At 43.7% G+C, this 16,518-nt stretch overlaps 1 protein-coding gene across 2 annotated transcripts in view; it reads left to right on the top strand.

The window, feature by feature from the left end:
- DOCK5 (dedicator of cytokinesis 5) overlaps window positions 1–16,518 on the top strand; it is a 215,146-nt gene that overhangs the window by 120,442 nt on the left and 78,186 nt on the right. For both annotated transcript variants that reach the window (XM_066267244.1, XM_066267235.1), the window contains exons 18-24: window positions 174–357; window positions 8,438–8,535; window positions 8,769–8,858; window positions 10,251–10,351; window positions 12,385–12,519; window positions 14,843–14,954; window positions 16,071–16,141. In XM_066267244.1, coding sequence (XP_066123341.1) covers window positions 174–357; window positions 8,438–8,535; window positions 8,769–8,858; window positions 10,251–10,351; window positions 12,385–12,519; window positions 14,843–14,954; window positions 16,071–16,141 — 791 coding nt within the window. The remainder of the gene's footprint in view (window positions 1–173; window positions 358–8,437; window positions 8,536–8,768; window positions 8,859–10,250; window positions 10,352–12,384; window positions 12,520–14,842; window positions 14,955–16,070; window positions 16,142–16,518) is intronic.

The raw sequence follows: 16,518 nt of genomic DNA, 5'->3' as shown, positions 1-16,518 counted from the left end.
AATGGGCTCCAACTCAGGGCAGGTTTCACAGTGTCTCAGAGTCGGATGGGATCTAGCTTTAATAGAACTTCATTTTTATGTAGACATGTGCATGTTCATGAGAGAGACTCAGTTTTCATTGGCATGTAAGAAGCAGTGCCCGTCGTTTGCTGTCTGACACGCTGCCTTTTCAGGGGGACAACAAGAAAATGGAAGATGCTAAGTTCTACCTGACGCTTCCTGGAACCAAGGCAGAGATGGAGGAGAAGGAGCTCCAGGCATCTAGAACACTGGCCAGCTTTACCCCAGGCAAGGACATCACAAAAGACAGCTTTCAGATCGCCACCCTCATTTGCTCCACCAAGCTCACCCAGAACGGTAGGTGTGGTGACCGCAGTGACAAACCAGAATGATTTCCTGCGTAGTCCTCCTGGGAGCCTTTGTTAGGCTCGGGACTGGACTCTACAGGGCCACATCTTCTGAGTGGGATGCTGGCACTTGGGTTCTGCTTTTCACATGGTGCTCTGGGCCTATAGCTAAAGTTCTTTCCAAGCTCTGGCTGTCCATTTTACAAACAGGATAAAAAGCATTGTGGTGTTTTATACTGTTGTCAAACCTGTAAATGCTTCTATTAACGGGAATCACTAAGGTTTCTTTTCTGGATTTTATGACAGTGTTTAGTAAAAGTAGTCTGAACATATAGGTTATGTTAGTTCTAACATCTATTGTAGCAGTCTTTAGGCTTTGGTATATGAATATGTTGACAGTTACTATAAATTGGCTATACATTCTTTATAACTGATTTAATCATTTGCTGTTTTGTAGCTTATGTACTGAAATGAACATAATTTCAGGTTTTTCCTATGGGAAAAAAATCACTTTAAATCATGAACTCTATACAAATAATGGGTTAAAATGGAGCCCTATACTGGACAAAGGAAGTTAAGGATTTAATTTATGTAAAATTAGATAGGCTTCTGTTTCTTCAAGACAATGAAGAACTCTGATTATGCATCCTATGTGAGATGCATAACAAGATACTGGCATAAGGGGGAAGATGCTGGCAGAGAAGTATGACCAGTCTCCTGCCCATAGGAGCACGGCTGAGAGCAGGACGCTTTTCTCTGAGGATTTCGTCTGTCCCTCAGACAGTCTCCTCTTTCCCAAGCAGTCAGGGATTTTCCCATAAAATCGGCTGAATAGTTAAAATGGGCTTCATCTTGTTCTTCCTTGAAATTTCTAATATCGTTTTAACTTCTCTGATGTAGATCATAGCATTTGATAGCGAATAAATCTTCTTATTCATTTAACTTATAAAAGGAGTCCTACTGAACATAGCCAGGAATTAGCTGATCAAGGGACTTGCCTTAGAAATTCTATCATTCCTGTGCCAAATAGCAGATGAGTTCCTTTTGGCCTCTTAGAAGGTTTGGCTGCAGTACTTGGCAAAGGCTGTGCCTTAGGGAAGTACTAAGACAAAACAGTTTAGATATAAGGCACAGTCAAGGATCAGGTGTTGATTATCTTTAGAAGCGGTCGATATTGTCTTGATGATGAATCATAGTTGGCTAGAGAACACGGATAATATTTCAACTTGGACAAGTATGTAGACTAAAGAGTGACGTTCAAAGCTGATATGTATCTATGGAAGGTAAAAGCACATTCACCAAAAAAATAAGCCAGAAAAAAATGCAAAACTATGGTGACGATATAAAGATCTGTGAAGAGATGGAGAGATGATTAGGCAGAACACCAGGTTTTCGAGCAGTAAATCTGTATTATATGATACTGTAATGGATTCATGTTATACATTTGTCAAAACCCACAGACTGTCCTACACTGAGTGAATGCTAACAGAAACTATGCACTTTAGTTATTAAGCTACATTGTGACAAAAGTACCACACAAATGTAAGATAGCAATAGGAAACTGGGGAGCAGTGAAGGCATATGTGGGAACTCTGTACTTTCTGCTTAATTTTTCTGTGAAGCTCAGACTACTCAAAAGAAGTCCATTGAGCCCTGGCCAGATAACTTGGTTGAAATGTTGTCCCAATGTGCAAAGGTTGTTGGTTCTATCCGCGGTCAGGGCACATACAGAAACAGATGGGTGTTTCTGTCTCTTTCTCTCAAATCAATAAATAACTTTTATTAAAAGTCTGTCGATTAAGAATAAAACAAAAATTTAAAATAGAAAACTTTCTGAACTAAACAGCAGACATTACAAACTTGTATCAGTGGTATAATTCTTGTTAGGTAAAAAGTAAATATAATATAGCCTACTGATACAAGGTGAAATGTACAATATTTATAGAAGACCCTTTGACTTGAAAATCTGACCTTAGAATTTGAACTCTAGTCAACAATGAGAGATGTGCACAAAGATTAATGTATAAAGATGTTTCACTATTATTTATAAAAGGAAATATTGGAAACAATCTAAATGTCCAATACTTGGAATCAGTTTTATTATGTATATAGTATAATTAAATGCCATATAAATTTCAGAACATAATCAAAAACATTTTAAACTATGTTGAGTAAAATATCAATTTTGTTTAAATACATGAGAACAGTTGGAGCCAGTTGCCTGGGTTCAAATCCCCGCTCTGCCACTTACTAGCTGTTTCATCTTAGAGAAATCACTTGATCTCTCTGTGACGTGGTTTCCTCATTTTTAAAATGGAAGTTAGAATAGTATATATTTCAAAGCAACAGTATCTAGCCCCTTGTAAACACTATACGAGTGTTAACTATTGTTAATTACTATCATCACCATTATTATGATGTACATAGAAAAAGACTAAAACGAGTAACTTAAAATTTGGATAGTTCTTTTGTTGTTGTTGTTCTTTTTAGTATTTGCCAAATTTTAAACTATGAAATGTCACAATGTTATTTTTTTCTGTATGGTAGTAGACTGTGTAAAAGCATTATGTACTTCTGGGGCTATCAAGGGGTCCTCAAGAGGGAGAGCATTTATCCACCATCTAGTAAATTGTCCTTCCCAGACACCAGAGTTCAAAGAAAACAAGTAATAAGAGCTTGAAAATGAACTCCTAATGCAAAGCAAAAGGAATTTCTGATAGAGATAACCATATTGTTATGTTGCTTATTATAAATAAGCATAAATCTCTACATCATAAATTTAGGAAGCTTACTGCCAGGTAGCCGTACTCCAACATCTGACCTGCTGGTGTCTACATTGCTCATCTCCTCAATGTCCTAAACCTGTGTGGCACGGCTGTGACCGCCAGAGCCACTAGCCAGTAGCCACCAGCCATGGGTAGCTTGTGAAATTTAAATTAATTTAAAGTAAATAAGGTTCTGAACTCAGCTCCTTCATTCCACTACTCTCATTTCAAGTGCCATGTGGTTTCGTGTGGCTGGGACTTGGAGGTCTCCACCGTCGCACAAAGTTCATCCGGTGGAACTATACTTTTTCCTTTGTTCTCATCTTATTCCTGGTGTTTAGATTTCAAAAAAAAATTACCCTAACATACCAAAAAAATATGTCTTAAATAATATCCTCTCCCCAAGAAGATAAATTGATCTAAAGCAGAGAGCAGTGACCTCCATCAGTGGGTGGGGTAGGAGAGGGGACAGATCCAAGACAGATGGGAGACCAGCACACATCATGAGCGTCAGAGAAAGCAGGGCGTTCATAGTGACAGACAGTAACTGTGGCTTGTTCCTGTAATTGCTTTCCTCTGATTGAATGTAAATGATAAAGAAGTGATATAATTTATTCTGAAAAAGAAGCGGCTGGAGGACATTAAGGAGCCATCCGTCTCTGAGGGCATTTCTAGGTCTGGAGGGCGGCCATTCTTTCACAGAAACTGTGATCAAAGGTGTTTCTCCGTGGCCTGAGAGGGACCATTTAGACTCAAAAGGTTAAAAGCCTCTGGCCCTTATGACAGAGTTTGTAGACTCTTTATTAATTTTTTCAAAACAAGAACAGACTGGTTTACACGGGATCATTTGTTGCTTGGCCCAAATGAGGGTGAGAATAGATTTGTTGTTCCAGGAAAGGGAGAAGGGAGCTCAAGTTCCTGCAAGTGTGAGGCCCTGTGCCAAGCCAGGCCATTCACGGCAGTCCAGACTCCAGCACATGAAGACACAGGATTGCCATTGTCAACCTATTTACTGATCAGAAAATTGAGGAAAGTGCTAAAATATTTTGTCTGAGAGCATAAGTGGTGGTCTTGGGTCTGGAGATGAGAAGCATCAATTCTTCTTTGCGGCATCTTAGTTGTTTATGATTGCTTGTTCATTGATTGCTTTCTCATATGTACCTGACCGGGGGATGCGGCAGAGCAAGTGACCCTTTGCTCAAGCTAGCCACCTTGGGCTCAAGCCAGCAACCTTGGGCTTCAAGCCAATGTCCTTTGGGCTGAAGCCAATGACCATGGAGTTATGTCTATGGTCCCACACTCAAGCCAGAGACCTCACACTCAAGCTGGTAAGCCTGCACTCAAGTTGGGGACTTCAGGGTCTCAAACCTGAGTCTTCTGTGTCCTATGTGGATAGAGTCCAATGCTCTATCCACTGTGCCACCACCTGGTCAGGCAATGTTGTGGTTTCTAATCTTTTCCTAAAGGCATTCACTAGTCTAAATTTGGGGATTTTCATTTAGAGCATCCTGAATTCTTACCTACTTCTCTTGGAGACAGAAATGAGGAGAGCTTTGGATGCCATTTGATACTGTCTAGTACAGTTGAAGGTGGTCACTCCTGATGATCCAGAAAGTCTACTTTAGTTTTATCTCAGAAGAGCTACTGCACCTGGATACCAGAAGACATGAGCATGTTCATAGCAGAATTGTTTGCAATAGCAAAACACTTCTAGAAATAACACAAATGTTTACTGGCAGTAGAATGAATAAAGAATTATGGTGCATCTGTACTAGGGGAAGGATATGCAGCAATGAAAATTAGGTCGAGCCACATGCATCAACCTGTATGGAGCACAGAAGCACAGTGCAGTCTTCATAACACTATGCCACTACCTTTCTTGCCCCAAGACCTATGATTCACCAGATGTCAGTGCACCCTGAGCATGAGCAGCAATGTGGCATGCAAACACCTTTAGGGAGTGAACTCTGGGCTCATTGATGCTTAAATCTGCTGGGTGGCTGCAATATCCAAATCCTTCTTCTCAGGCAGCAATGAGTGAAGTGATAAATGAAGTGGTACCACTGACTAGCCTGTTTCAGAACTAGAAATGGGAAGATGGAAGTGGACAGGGCCTAGTGGACTGGTCTAGCACAATACCTATCATAAAGTACTGAACAAATGAATGGACAAATTGAAGAATGGTATTGAGCACATGACCAGCTTCCTCAAGGCTATCAGATCTCTTTTCATCCATCCATTCATTCTTTCAACAAGCATGTTTTGAACACCTACTAGATACCTAGCAGCATGGTAGGGTATATTAAGAATGAAAGCAATATGGTTCCTGCCCTCAAGGGGCTCAAATTTATGGGAAGAGTAGAGATACCAAGTGTGTCTTCATTATTTGTTATGTAGATGTAGATGACATAGATGTAGATATAGATGATGTAGATGATATAGATGTAGATGATGCAGATGTAGATAATGCAGATGTAGATGATACAGATGTGGATGATGTAGATGTAGATGATGTAGGTGTAGATGTAGATGATGTAGGTGTAGATGTAGATGATGTAGGTGTATGATGTAGATGTAGATGATGCAGATGTAGATGATGTAGATGTAGATGTAGATGATGCAGATGTAGATGATACAGATGTGGATGATGTAGATGTAGATGTAGATGATGTAGGTGTAGATGTAGATGATGTAGGTTTATGATGTAGATGTAGATGATGCAGATGTAGATGATGTAGATGTAGATGATACATGTGTAGATGCAGATGACGTAGGTATAGATGATGTAGGTGTAGGTGATACAGATGTAGATGTGGATGATGTAAGTGTAGATGATGTAGATGTAGATGAAGATGTAGATGCAGATGACATAGATGTAGATAATGCAGATGTAGATGATGCAGATGTAGATGTAGATGATGTAGGTGCAGATGACATAGATGTAGATAATGCAGATGTAGATAATGCAGATGTAGATGTAGATGATGTAGGTGTAGATGATGTAGAGTAGATGTAGAGGTAGATGTGGGAAGGAGTGCCCACAGCAGAGAATGATTGGGAAGTTTTTCCCAGAGGGAATAAAGTTTGAGATGGGTCTTGAAGTTGAAGTAGGAGCTTAAAGAATACCTAGTATCTCAGTGCATTTCGGGCAGAAGAATACGTACACGCAAAGACAGGGAGCTATTTCAGAGCCTGCCATGGTGATAGGGGTAGTGACTTGGTCTGTCCGACTGCTGAGGGATAGAAAGAGAATGGTGGGTAGTGGGGCTGGTAGAAGGGCCTTCTGTGAATGGCTGGGACTTTATTCTGTTGGCAGTGTGGAGTCTCTAGACACAGGGTTTCGGAGACTTCCAAAAGTCTAAACAATATGCAAGCCAATGAAACAAATGTATGGGGAATCATATTGATTATTCTAATGAACAGTATATGTTTTCCAAGTATATACACACACACACACATATACAAGTCTATAATGTTATTCAAAGTTGTTTTTACAAAAGCTCTGTTAATAGTAATAACGATGGACTAAACAAAATTATAAAGTACCAACAATCCAGATGCCTGCTATATTTCTCTGTGACACTTTAGTAGCTCTACATGCATTAAAGCTAGAAGTGGCTTATAGGTTCAAAGTCTACATTTAAAATGCAAAGTCATCTCAATATTCTTGTCCTGGACTTGCCCTAAGGGCCTTGTGTCTGTTCTGCCTTCCTTTGAGATAGCATCTTATCTGAATTGTTTGTTTCTTTTCAGAACTCTGGGGAGGCAGTATGTCAGAGTAAGGACATGACATTTTGGAATCAGATAAATATATAATTCAATTCCATTCCCACCACTCCCTGGCAGTTGTTTGACTTAAGATAAGGAGTTCAATTTCCCAAAGCCTTAGTTTCTTCATCTCAGAAATGAAAAAACTGGCCCTGGCTGGTTGGCTCAGCGGTAGAGCGTCGGCCTGGCGTGCGGGGGACCCGGGTTCGATTCCCGGCCAGGGCACATAGGAGAAGCGCCCATCTGCTTCTCCACCCTCCCCCTCCTTCCTCTCTGTCTCTCTCTTCCCCTCCTGCAGCCTAGGCTCCATTGGAGCAAAGATGGCCCGGGTGCTGGGGATGGCTCCTTGGCCTCTGCCCCAGACACTAGAGTGGCTCTGGTCGCGGCAGAGTGACCCCTGGAGGGGCAGAGCATCGCCCCCTGGTGGGCAGAGCTTCGCCCCTGGTGGGCGTGCGGGGTGGATCCCGGTCGGGCGCATGCGGGAGTCTGTCTGACTGTCTCTCTCCGTTTCCAGCTTCAGAAAAAAAAAAAAAGAAATGGAAAAACTAATATCTGCTCCACAGTGTGGATGTGATGTTTAAATGAATTAATAGATGGGCATAAGTTCCTTTTTCCCTTTAAATGCACCAAGACACACATAGCGGCAAGGGAGAAATTAAGCAGTGTGGCAAATTAGAGGCAGGAAGGTTACTGAAGAGTGTATTAAGCATCAGCTATGTGGCTGGGATGTCATTATTTGCAAAATATGAATTCTACTCGGGTATCGTTTTGTGTTCATGAATGTTAGTGGTTAATTTTTTTTTTCTTTGAAAAATGAAAAAAGACCACAAGGTTTTTCTCCGATTTAGATAAGACACAGTAAATTAAAAGAATACATAAGGGGCCCTGGCCGGTTGGCTCAGCGGTAGAGCGTTGTCCTGGCTTGTGGATGTCCCAGGTTCTATTTCCCGGTCAGAGTACATAGGAGAAGCAACTATCTGCTTCTCCACCCCTCCTACTCTTTCTTTCTTTCTTTCTTTCTTTCTTTCTTTCTTTCTTTCTTTCTTTCTTTCTTTCTTTCTTTCTTTCTTTCTTCCTTCCTTCCTTCCTTCCTTCCTTCCTTTCTTTCTTTCTTTCTTTCTCTTTTTCTTTCTCTCTCTCTTTCTCTCTCTCTCTCTCTCTCTCTCTCTCTCTCTCTCTCTCTTTCCCTCCCACAGCCATGGCTCGATTGGTTTGAGTGCATTAGCCCCGGGTGCTGAGGATAGCTCCATGGAGCATCCACTTCAGATGCTAAAAATAGCTCGGTTGTGAGCATGGCCCCAGATGGGCAGAGCATCAGCCCCAAACGGGGTTGCCAGGTGGTTTCCAGTAGGGGCACATATGGCAGTCTGCCTCTCTGTATCTCCTCTCACTTGGAAAAAGAAGAAAAAAAGAAAGAAAGAAAAAAAATTATAAGGTATTGTCACCAGTAAGAGCAGTTGTCTTTTCTAGGGAGTTCTGTAGCTATGTCCTGAAATGGTCTGGGCTGCTCTTTCTAATCAGTGTCTAATATTTCTGATTTGTGGTTGTTTCTCCTAGTTGACCTTTTAGGCTTGTTAAATTGGCGTTCGAACTCCCAGAACATTAAGCATAACTTAAAGAAGTTAATGGAGGTGGATGGAGGAGAGATTGTTAAGGTATGTTTATACATTCATACTTAGAGATATACCCGCTGTCTCATTACTTGAACATCTTGCATTAAACCTTTCATTGTGAGTAGAAAGCTTGTTATCTACATTGGGAAGCAAGCATGTGATTTTTAAGAAGATGCTATTTTTAAACTTAAGCTGGTGAAACCCAATGATCCCCAAATTTCTGCAGTGTGGAGTTGAATGGAAAGCACCAAATAACCTCTCTGTTTCTCCTTCAGTTTTTGCAGGATACACTTGATGCACTTTTTAACATAATGATGGAGATGTCAGACAGTGAGACATACGACTTCCTTGTGTTTGACGCCCTGGTAAGCAGTTACACATCAACTAGTGCTATGCTCTCCACGGCTGGTTTTTGTTCTGTCACTATTATAAGTAATTGTTATCAGTAACCACCTGCACTAGTATGTGTATACAACTGTCTTGACTGTTTCTTGGTGCTGAATTTCTGGATTGAGATACATTTTGTAAATTGAGATACATTTAACTTACTGTCAAAGCTTTTCTTTCTTGTAGTTCCTCTGTTTTTAGATTTCCATTCTGGTGTGCTTACTTATAGGGAAAACAAGGTTATGTTACATTACAAGTCAGGAATCACTTTAACTCACCTTAAAGCTGTCTGGTCATAAACCAGGAGAAACCATTAACAGAGAAACTTGCAGCTTGTTGTATTTGAGTATGTGTGTGTTTGTGCAGGGGAGACTGATTTTACAAGTCAAGGTGAGTCTTAGTCTTGTATATGTATGCTGCACGACCCTGCCAACAATTAAATTTTAGCCACAAGCAGTCTGCTCTCAAAACCAAAACTGAGACCCAAAGAGGCAATCTGGGAAAGCCAGAGGTGATGGTGGAGTGGGGGAGGCCAGCACATTCAGCCGAGCATTATTTTCTCATTGTTGGGTTCAACTTCAGAGCTGAACATTATGTGAGTGTTACCGCAAAGGAGGAATGTAGATTGCGGCTTGAGGTCATTCACCAGCTTGGAGAAACTGGTGAACTCAAGCAGTGGTCAGGGCATGGAAGGTGAGGGTATAAGAAAAAGACAGGGAGTGCCCGAGATCAGGACACAGCTGACCAGGTTTACAGGAGGGAGAGAGACTGTTTCTAAGCTTTGAGCTATAAGGTCTGGAGATACCTTCCAGTGGGATCGAGCAGGGGGCAGTGGGCATACCGGAAGCTGTGGGTGTTCCTTCTGCACTCTTCCATCTTGAGTAAGGCAAAGAGGTGTTTGTAGATTACACACCTGGCAACAATATGAGGGCGAAGTTGGAAGGCAAATATCTGGTACAGTTCAGTTACTAGGGGCGCTGACAGCCCTCAGAAGAGCATCATGGAGCATTTCATTGGCTGCACCACTGGGTCAGAGTTTATTGTTCCCAAAGAAAACCCTGTCCATGCTCCCTCCCTCCTGCCCTGCTGTCTCCCCTGACTTCTGTTACCGGACTCTGTACTCTGTGGTAACAGTAAGCTCCTGAGGCCAGAGTCGCTTTCACTGGTTCCTGACGGCATCTAGCACAGTGCCAGACACAGCATCTGTCTGTTCAGTAAAACGGAACCCCAAGACTGGTTCTGGAATAGTGGAGGGAGAATGCTACAAACATGATGAAGACAGAAAGGACAACCCGATGTGAAAGTCCAGTCTGCTGACAGAATGCTTGGGGCTTCTACAGCACTGCTATTCACACGTTTCATCTTTGCAGGTGTTCATTATCTCACTGATAGGAGACATCAAGTTCCAGCATTTTAACCCTGTCCTGGAAACCTACATTTACAAGCACTTCAGTGCCACCTTGGCATACATGTAAGTGATTCAGAGGAGCTGCCCATTGGTGGGTTATTGAACCTGCACCCTTAGGGCTAGTTGTTGAGAAGCAAGGTCAGAGGCTCAGTAAACATGGCTCCAAGGGCAGAAGCTGTCTGAGCCTCCTGGTTGAAAGGAGGCTGTCAAAGTATTCTCACCCTGGAAAAGGTATGAAGTTCAGGCTCTTCCTTTTGGGAAATGACAGAAGAGATAAGACTGTGTATATCTTTAAGATTCCCAAATGTAGCCATAAGGATTGAAGCCTTCAGGAGCATACAACAGGACAGGTGAACATCCTCAGGAGCTTTGGAATTGGGTGTCAGTGAAATTCACATGCGGCCCCAGAGGGATCAAACAGTACATTAAACAAAATCACATCTGGTAGAACAGCAGGTCATGCTTTCTGCCCTGTACCATGGTGCTTGGTAGGATTATTACTTATGAGACAGGAGAAGATGGCTTCTTCCTTCTTCTGCACAAAAGGAAGTGGTGACCCCTCGTCCTCAGCACAGCCTTCTCTCTGCCTCTGGTGTGTGAGCACTGACTGAGAGTGGCAATGCATGTTCACTCCGCACCGCCCAGGGGTCTCGCCGTCACGTGTCCTGGGTGGCTTGTCACCTCGCCTCCTTGCACTCCCGTTATTCTGCAAAGATCTTTTTGACAGTGGCTTTTGCCAGATTATGCCAGTTGTTACTAGTAGTCTGGTCTGTTGAGATAGCCACTGACCTGACCTTTAGGTCAAATCATTCATCCTTTGTGTCCTTTCCTGAATACACAAGAAAATTCTCAGTTTTATTTGCTTGGAAGTCCAGGAGTGTAATAAAACATAAGTGACATAAAAGAGGTGTCCTGCACAGTAATCACCAGCTGACACATTGGGTAGGTGCCTTCTGGACAGGGGGAGCGACAGACACTCAGGTGGTGGGTTTGTTCCCTCAGGGGCTTCACTTTCCAAGCTGGCTGTAGCTACGAGTAAGGAAACTCTGTCCCTTGACCTCCATTATTCAGAGCCACGTACAACACTCCATGTGGTCGTAGTCTGGTTTGGTCAGTTCTGCATGTGCCCTATGGATTTTTTCTTAGAAAACTCAGAGATTCCAAGAAGGAAAGTTGAAAATATCAGTGCCCTGAAAAGTTTGAATGAGCAGATGATTAAGACAGTGCTTCATCTGAAGACTCTAGAAAGACTAAGCATTCTGCAGTCTCAGAGCAAGGCTGTCTGTGGGCATTCTCCTGCTCCCACACTCGGCAGTGTTCCCTCTAGCTCCTGTGTATGGATTCTGACAAGTCTGGGCACATTGGAGGGAGTTAGACATCTTTATTTTTTTTTAAATGAGCGCATGCAAGGGAGGGGGGAAGGGGAGAAATGAGAAGCATCAACTCATAGTTGCGGCATCTTTAGTTGTTTTATTGATTGCTTCTAATATGTGCCTTGACCAGGGGGCTCCAGCTGAGCCAGCAACCTTTGGGCTCAAGCCATGACCTTTGGGTTCAAACCAGTGACCTTTGGGTCACGCCAGTGACCATGAGATCATTTCGATGATCCCACGCTCAAGCAGGCAACCTTGCGGTTTCAAACCTGGGACCTCAGTATCCCAGGCTGATGCTCCATCCACTGTGCCACCACCGGTCAGGTGGAATCAGGACATCTTTGAAGGTGACTACCTAAGATAGACATTCTTTCACTTACAAGGAACATCTAGACATGTCTATATAACACACCGGAGACTAAAATATCTTTAGGATTTGAATCTTCCACTCCTTCATTTCTTCATCCTGTTTTAAAATCCTACAAAGAGAAAGAAACTATGCCCTGTTTCCAAGCAGAAAGAAAGCTCCGAATCTAGACTGCCCCGAAGAAATGAAACCGCGAAGGAGTTAATTTCCCTGTGCAGGACATAGTTAGAAGAGAGAATGACCATGGTGACTTCTATTTCCCTAGTACGTCAAATCTGTCCCTGTGTGGCACACCCCAGACCTCTCTGTCTACCACTTTGCCCCACGGACCTTGTTTTCTTTCTCACCCTTGTAAGGAAACTCTCCAAGGTACTGAACTTCTACGTGGCTAACGCAGACGACTCCAGCAAGACAGAATTGCTTTTTGCTGCTTTGAAAGCATTAAAGTACTTGTTCCGGTTCATCATCCAGTCTAGAGTGCTGTACCTGAGGTAAGGCCACTGCAATAAGATGCTGAGGCTGTCCGTTCTCTCTGGGGGTTTTCCTTACTCCTTGTGCTCACACTCAGCTCTATGACCTCTTTGTCATGGAGCTGCCAAATTTCCGAACTTCCGGTCTGAAGGTGGAAGTGGACCATGAAACTGTTAAAAAGGGTCCAGGTGAAGTCCTTTAGGACCAGCAGAATCTCTAGGGCAATCATGACAGAAGGACTTGGGGATGCAGGTGGCTAAAACGTGCAGTGTGCTGGAAGCCTTTGTTGGTGACAGCAGCTCTAAGGAGGCAGGTTCTTGTGGCAAGGCTATATTTGTACAGCAAAGGGCTTCATGACAGTGTTGGGTGTATAAATCTGGGCCCATGAGCTGTTGTTGGTGGTACAGGGAAAAATGGTGGCAATTGTTTGAGGAAGTATTTCCTCAGCTGTGTGCGTCTCTGCTGACACCATGCTTGTCTACCTGGAGAAACTTAGCCACTGAGATAGGGTGATTCCCAGTTCGAATTCTTGGAGTAACAACTCCATCAAAAAGAGGAGAAATACAGAAAGAGGAAGTAACTTTTCTGGGAATGCTCACAACCCCAGTGCCATCCCTATCCTTCAGTGAAAACAGTGGGACTTCCAAACTGTTAAAATACATTCATAAGGCTGAAGGAGAAGGTCTGTAGATTCAAGCATGTGTGTTTTTTAAATTTATATATTAAAAAATTATAAACAAAGGCAAATAAGTTCCCTGGGGGAAGAAAGCTTGTAACAGAGTACAGATCAAAGGTGAATAGCTTTATTGATTAAAGGCTCTTATAAATCAAGAAATGAAAGACAAATATCTTTAAACAATAGCAAACAAAATCAGATGATTTACAAAAGAACAATTCAAATGGTTGATTAAATTTTTTGAGATGTATACTCACTATCAAAATGCAATACACACACCCTATCTTTTTAAGACTTATACATCTGATAAAGATTAAAATGGAAATATAAATTCTTTTTTTTTTTTTTTTTCTGAAGCTGGAAACGGGGAGAGACTGTCAGACAGACTCCCGCATGCACCCAACTGGGATCCACCCGGCACGCCCACCAGGGGCGACGCTCTGCCCACCAGGGGGCGATGCTCTGCCCCTCCAGAGCGTCGCTCTGCTGCAACCAGAGCCACTCTAGCGCCTGGGGCAGAGGCCAAGGAGCCATCTCCAGCGCCCAGGCCATCTTTGCTCCAATGGAGCCTTGGCTGCGGAAGGGGAAGAGAGAGACAGAGAGGAAGGAGGGGAGGGGGGTGGAGAAGCAATTGGGCGCTTCTCCTATGTGCCGTGGCCAGGAATCAAACCTGGGTCCCCCGCACGCCAGGCCGACGCTCTACCGCTGAGCCAACCGGCCAGGGCCAGAAATATAAATTCTTAAGGGCAGAAATTTGTTACTATAAACAAAAAGAAAAGGAAGGAAGGGAGGGAGGGAGGGAGGGAGGGAGGGAGGGAGGGAGGGAGGGAGGGAGGGGTTACATTTGTCTAGTAATACTTACTGATGAGGAAGAACCAACTTTTCATTCAATGGACAAATCTTGGAGACAAGCAGGACACTTAGGCAGCCAGTAGGAGCCAGGACAGACTGAAGTGTATGTCCTGGGCAGCCTCTCCTGCAGAGTAGGTCATCACCAGCATGGCCAGTCAACATGCAGAGGCACTAACTGGGCTTGAAGGCTAGGTTGGGTGCAGAAAGTTTCTGGGTTGAGGAGCTTTTCTTCCCCTTGTCTGAAACTTCAACTCAAATGATAAGGACTTGATGAGGTGAGGACAGAATGATTAGAGTGACACAGAAAAGGAGGTGAAGGAGAAGGGGTGAGTGAGGCTCAAGAACAGAACATGGCCAGTGTGGTGTGTCAGGGTCAGCCAGGGTCATCCCCAGCCTATCAGACATTCTGCTAATGATCTGAGGAAGGGAGGCAAGCATGCTGGGTTCATCTGCTGCTTCAGGCAAAGCAGCTTCTTGTTCTCCCTCCGTGCTGGAAATGCCCAGAGACCACCAGCGTAGAGGGTCCCCATAAGGCTTGTGGGGAACCCTTCCTGACCGGCTGATCAGAGAGAACCAGTTGGAGAATGCTGTGGTTGGACACTACATACAAATGGCTACCCTGCTGTCATATCTTCTCAACCTACTGGGCTGGCTTCTCCCAGAAACCATCTTTGAGCCCCTGTGACTTCTCTTTATATAATTCAAAGTGGTGACAAGGGAGGCATGGGCCTCCAGCATTGCTCAGGCAACAGGTATATTTGGAAATTTCTTTTAAAGATGGAAAACATGACGGCTTTTCCCTTTTTCCTGTTAAGATTTTATGGCCAAAGTGAAGATGGAGATGAATTTAATAACTCAATCCGCCAGTTATTTCTTGCTTTCAATACGCTAATGGACAGGCCTCTGGAGGAAGCTGTCAAGATCAAGGTCAGAGTGGCTTCGTGGGTAACGTGCTGTCAGGGAGGAGGTCATGGGGCAACACAGATCTGGTCTTGGTGGGACACAAGCAGAGTAAATCATCATTTGTGGACAGCATGTGGCTTTTAGTATGACTGGCAGGAAATACAGGGGAAACCTGTGTTTTAAGTTTATCATACTTTTGTGTTCTCAAATATCAGTTTGCCAAAAACAAGCTACCCTTTTAGAAATCTCTTGAATGGTTTTTATGGCCCCTATGAATTCATCCCATGGATTTTGAAGTTATAGGCAACAGATTTTTTTTTTTTTTGTATTTTTCTGAAGCTGGAAACGGGGAGAGACAGTCAGACAGACTCCCGCATGCGCCTGACCTGGATCCACCCGGCATGCCCACCAGGGGGCGATGCTCTGCCCCTCCGGGGCATCGCTCCGCCGTGACCAGAGCCACTCTAGTGCCTGGGGCAGAGGCCAAGGAGCCATCCCCAGCGCCTGGGCCATCTTTGCTCCAATGGAGCCTCAGCTGCGGGAGGGGAAGAGAGAGACAGAGAGGAAGGAGGGGGTGGCGGTGGAGAAGCAAATGGGCGCTTCTCCTGTGTGCCCTGGCTGGGAATCGAACCCGGGTCCCCCACACGCCAGGCCGATGCTCTACCGCTGAGCCAACCGGCCAGGGCCTGGCAACAGATTTTTATTCTTAGTTCTTTTATTCTTTCCAGGCGTTCAATTTGGACTTTATTATCAAATTTTTAAATGTAAACCATCATTATCAATTTTTTTAATGTCAACTCTGTAATCACTGAAGACTCAAATTTGAACTTTATTAGTTATTCTTTGCTCTTTATGGCAACGTTGTGAGGGAGAGGTCAAAATTTTAATTACCTCCTCAGATAGAAAAATGCATCCCAAATGGGCAGTGCCCACTGGGAGTGAAGACAGACACTGCGTCCCGACTCTTGAAGAAAATGATTTTAGGAGATGGCTTTTATATCAGCTTTCCTCTTCATCCCAAGAGTTTCTGTGCCCAGTTCCCTGTTTAAGGGCCCAAGCCTTCTCTTCCTGGGATCAAACAGTGAATTCTGTATTTGTCCTGCTTGGCAACTGAACCTGCCTTGGGGGCTTTTCTCGCAGGGAGCAGCTCTGAAGTACCTTCCAAGCATCATTAACGACGTCAAGCTTGTGTTTGATCCTGTTGAGCTCAGGTAAACAGCAAAAACATTTTCTTGACTTTATAACAGAAAAGCAGCCCCAGCCCCAAGCGTATGATAAACGCTTGGCTGGGGCCTGGGCTGCTACAGTGCTGTTATTCTTCTAACATGTATCCACTGAGCCCATTCTAGTGCTCAGCTCAGGGAGCATACAAAAAAAGACCCAAAGCCTGCTTCTGAAGAGATTTGAACTTTGTCCAGGGAAATAAGACACACAGACTAAAGTTAACCACACATGAAAGTGCATAATAATATGCTCCCAGCCCTGTATCTAAGAACCCCAGGAATGCAGTCAGATGGCGAGGGACGCTGGGGTGGAGTTAGCACAAAGGGACCCTGCAGAGCCAAGGGTTATGGCAGGTCAGGAGAGC

Source organism: Saccopteryx bilineata, chromosome 1 (assembly GCF_036850765.1).
Source record: "Saccopteryx bilineata isolate mSacBil1 chromosome 1, mSacBil1_pri_phased_curated, whole genome shotgun sequence".
Taxonomy (NCBI): Eukaryota; Metazoa; Chordata; class Mammalia; order Chiroptera; family Emballonuridae; genus Saccopteryx; species Saccopteryx bilineata.
This window is presented reverse-complemented; position numbering and strand designations above follow the sequence as displayed.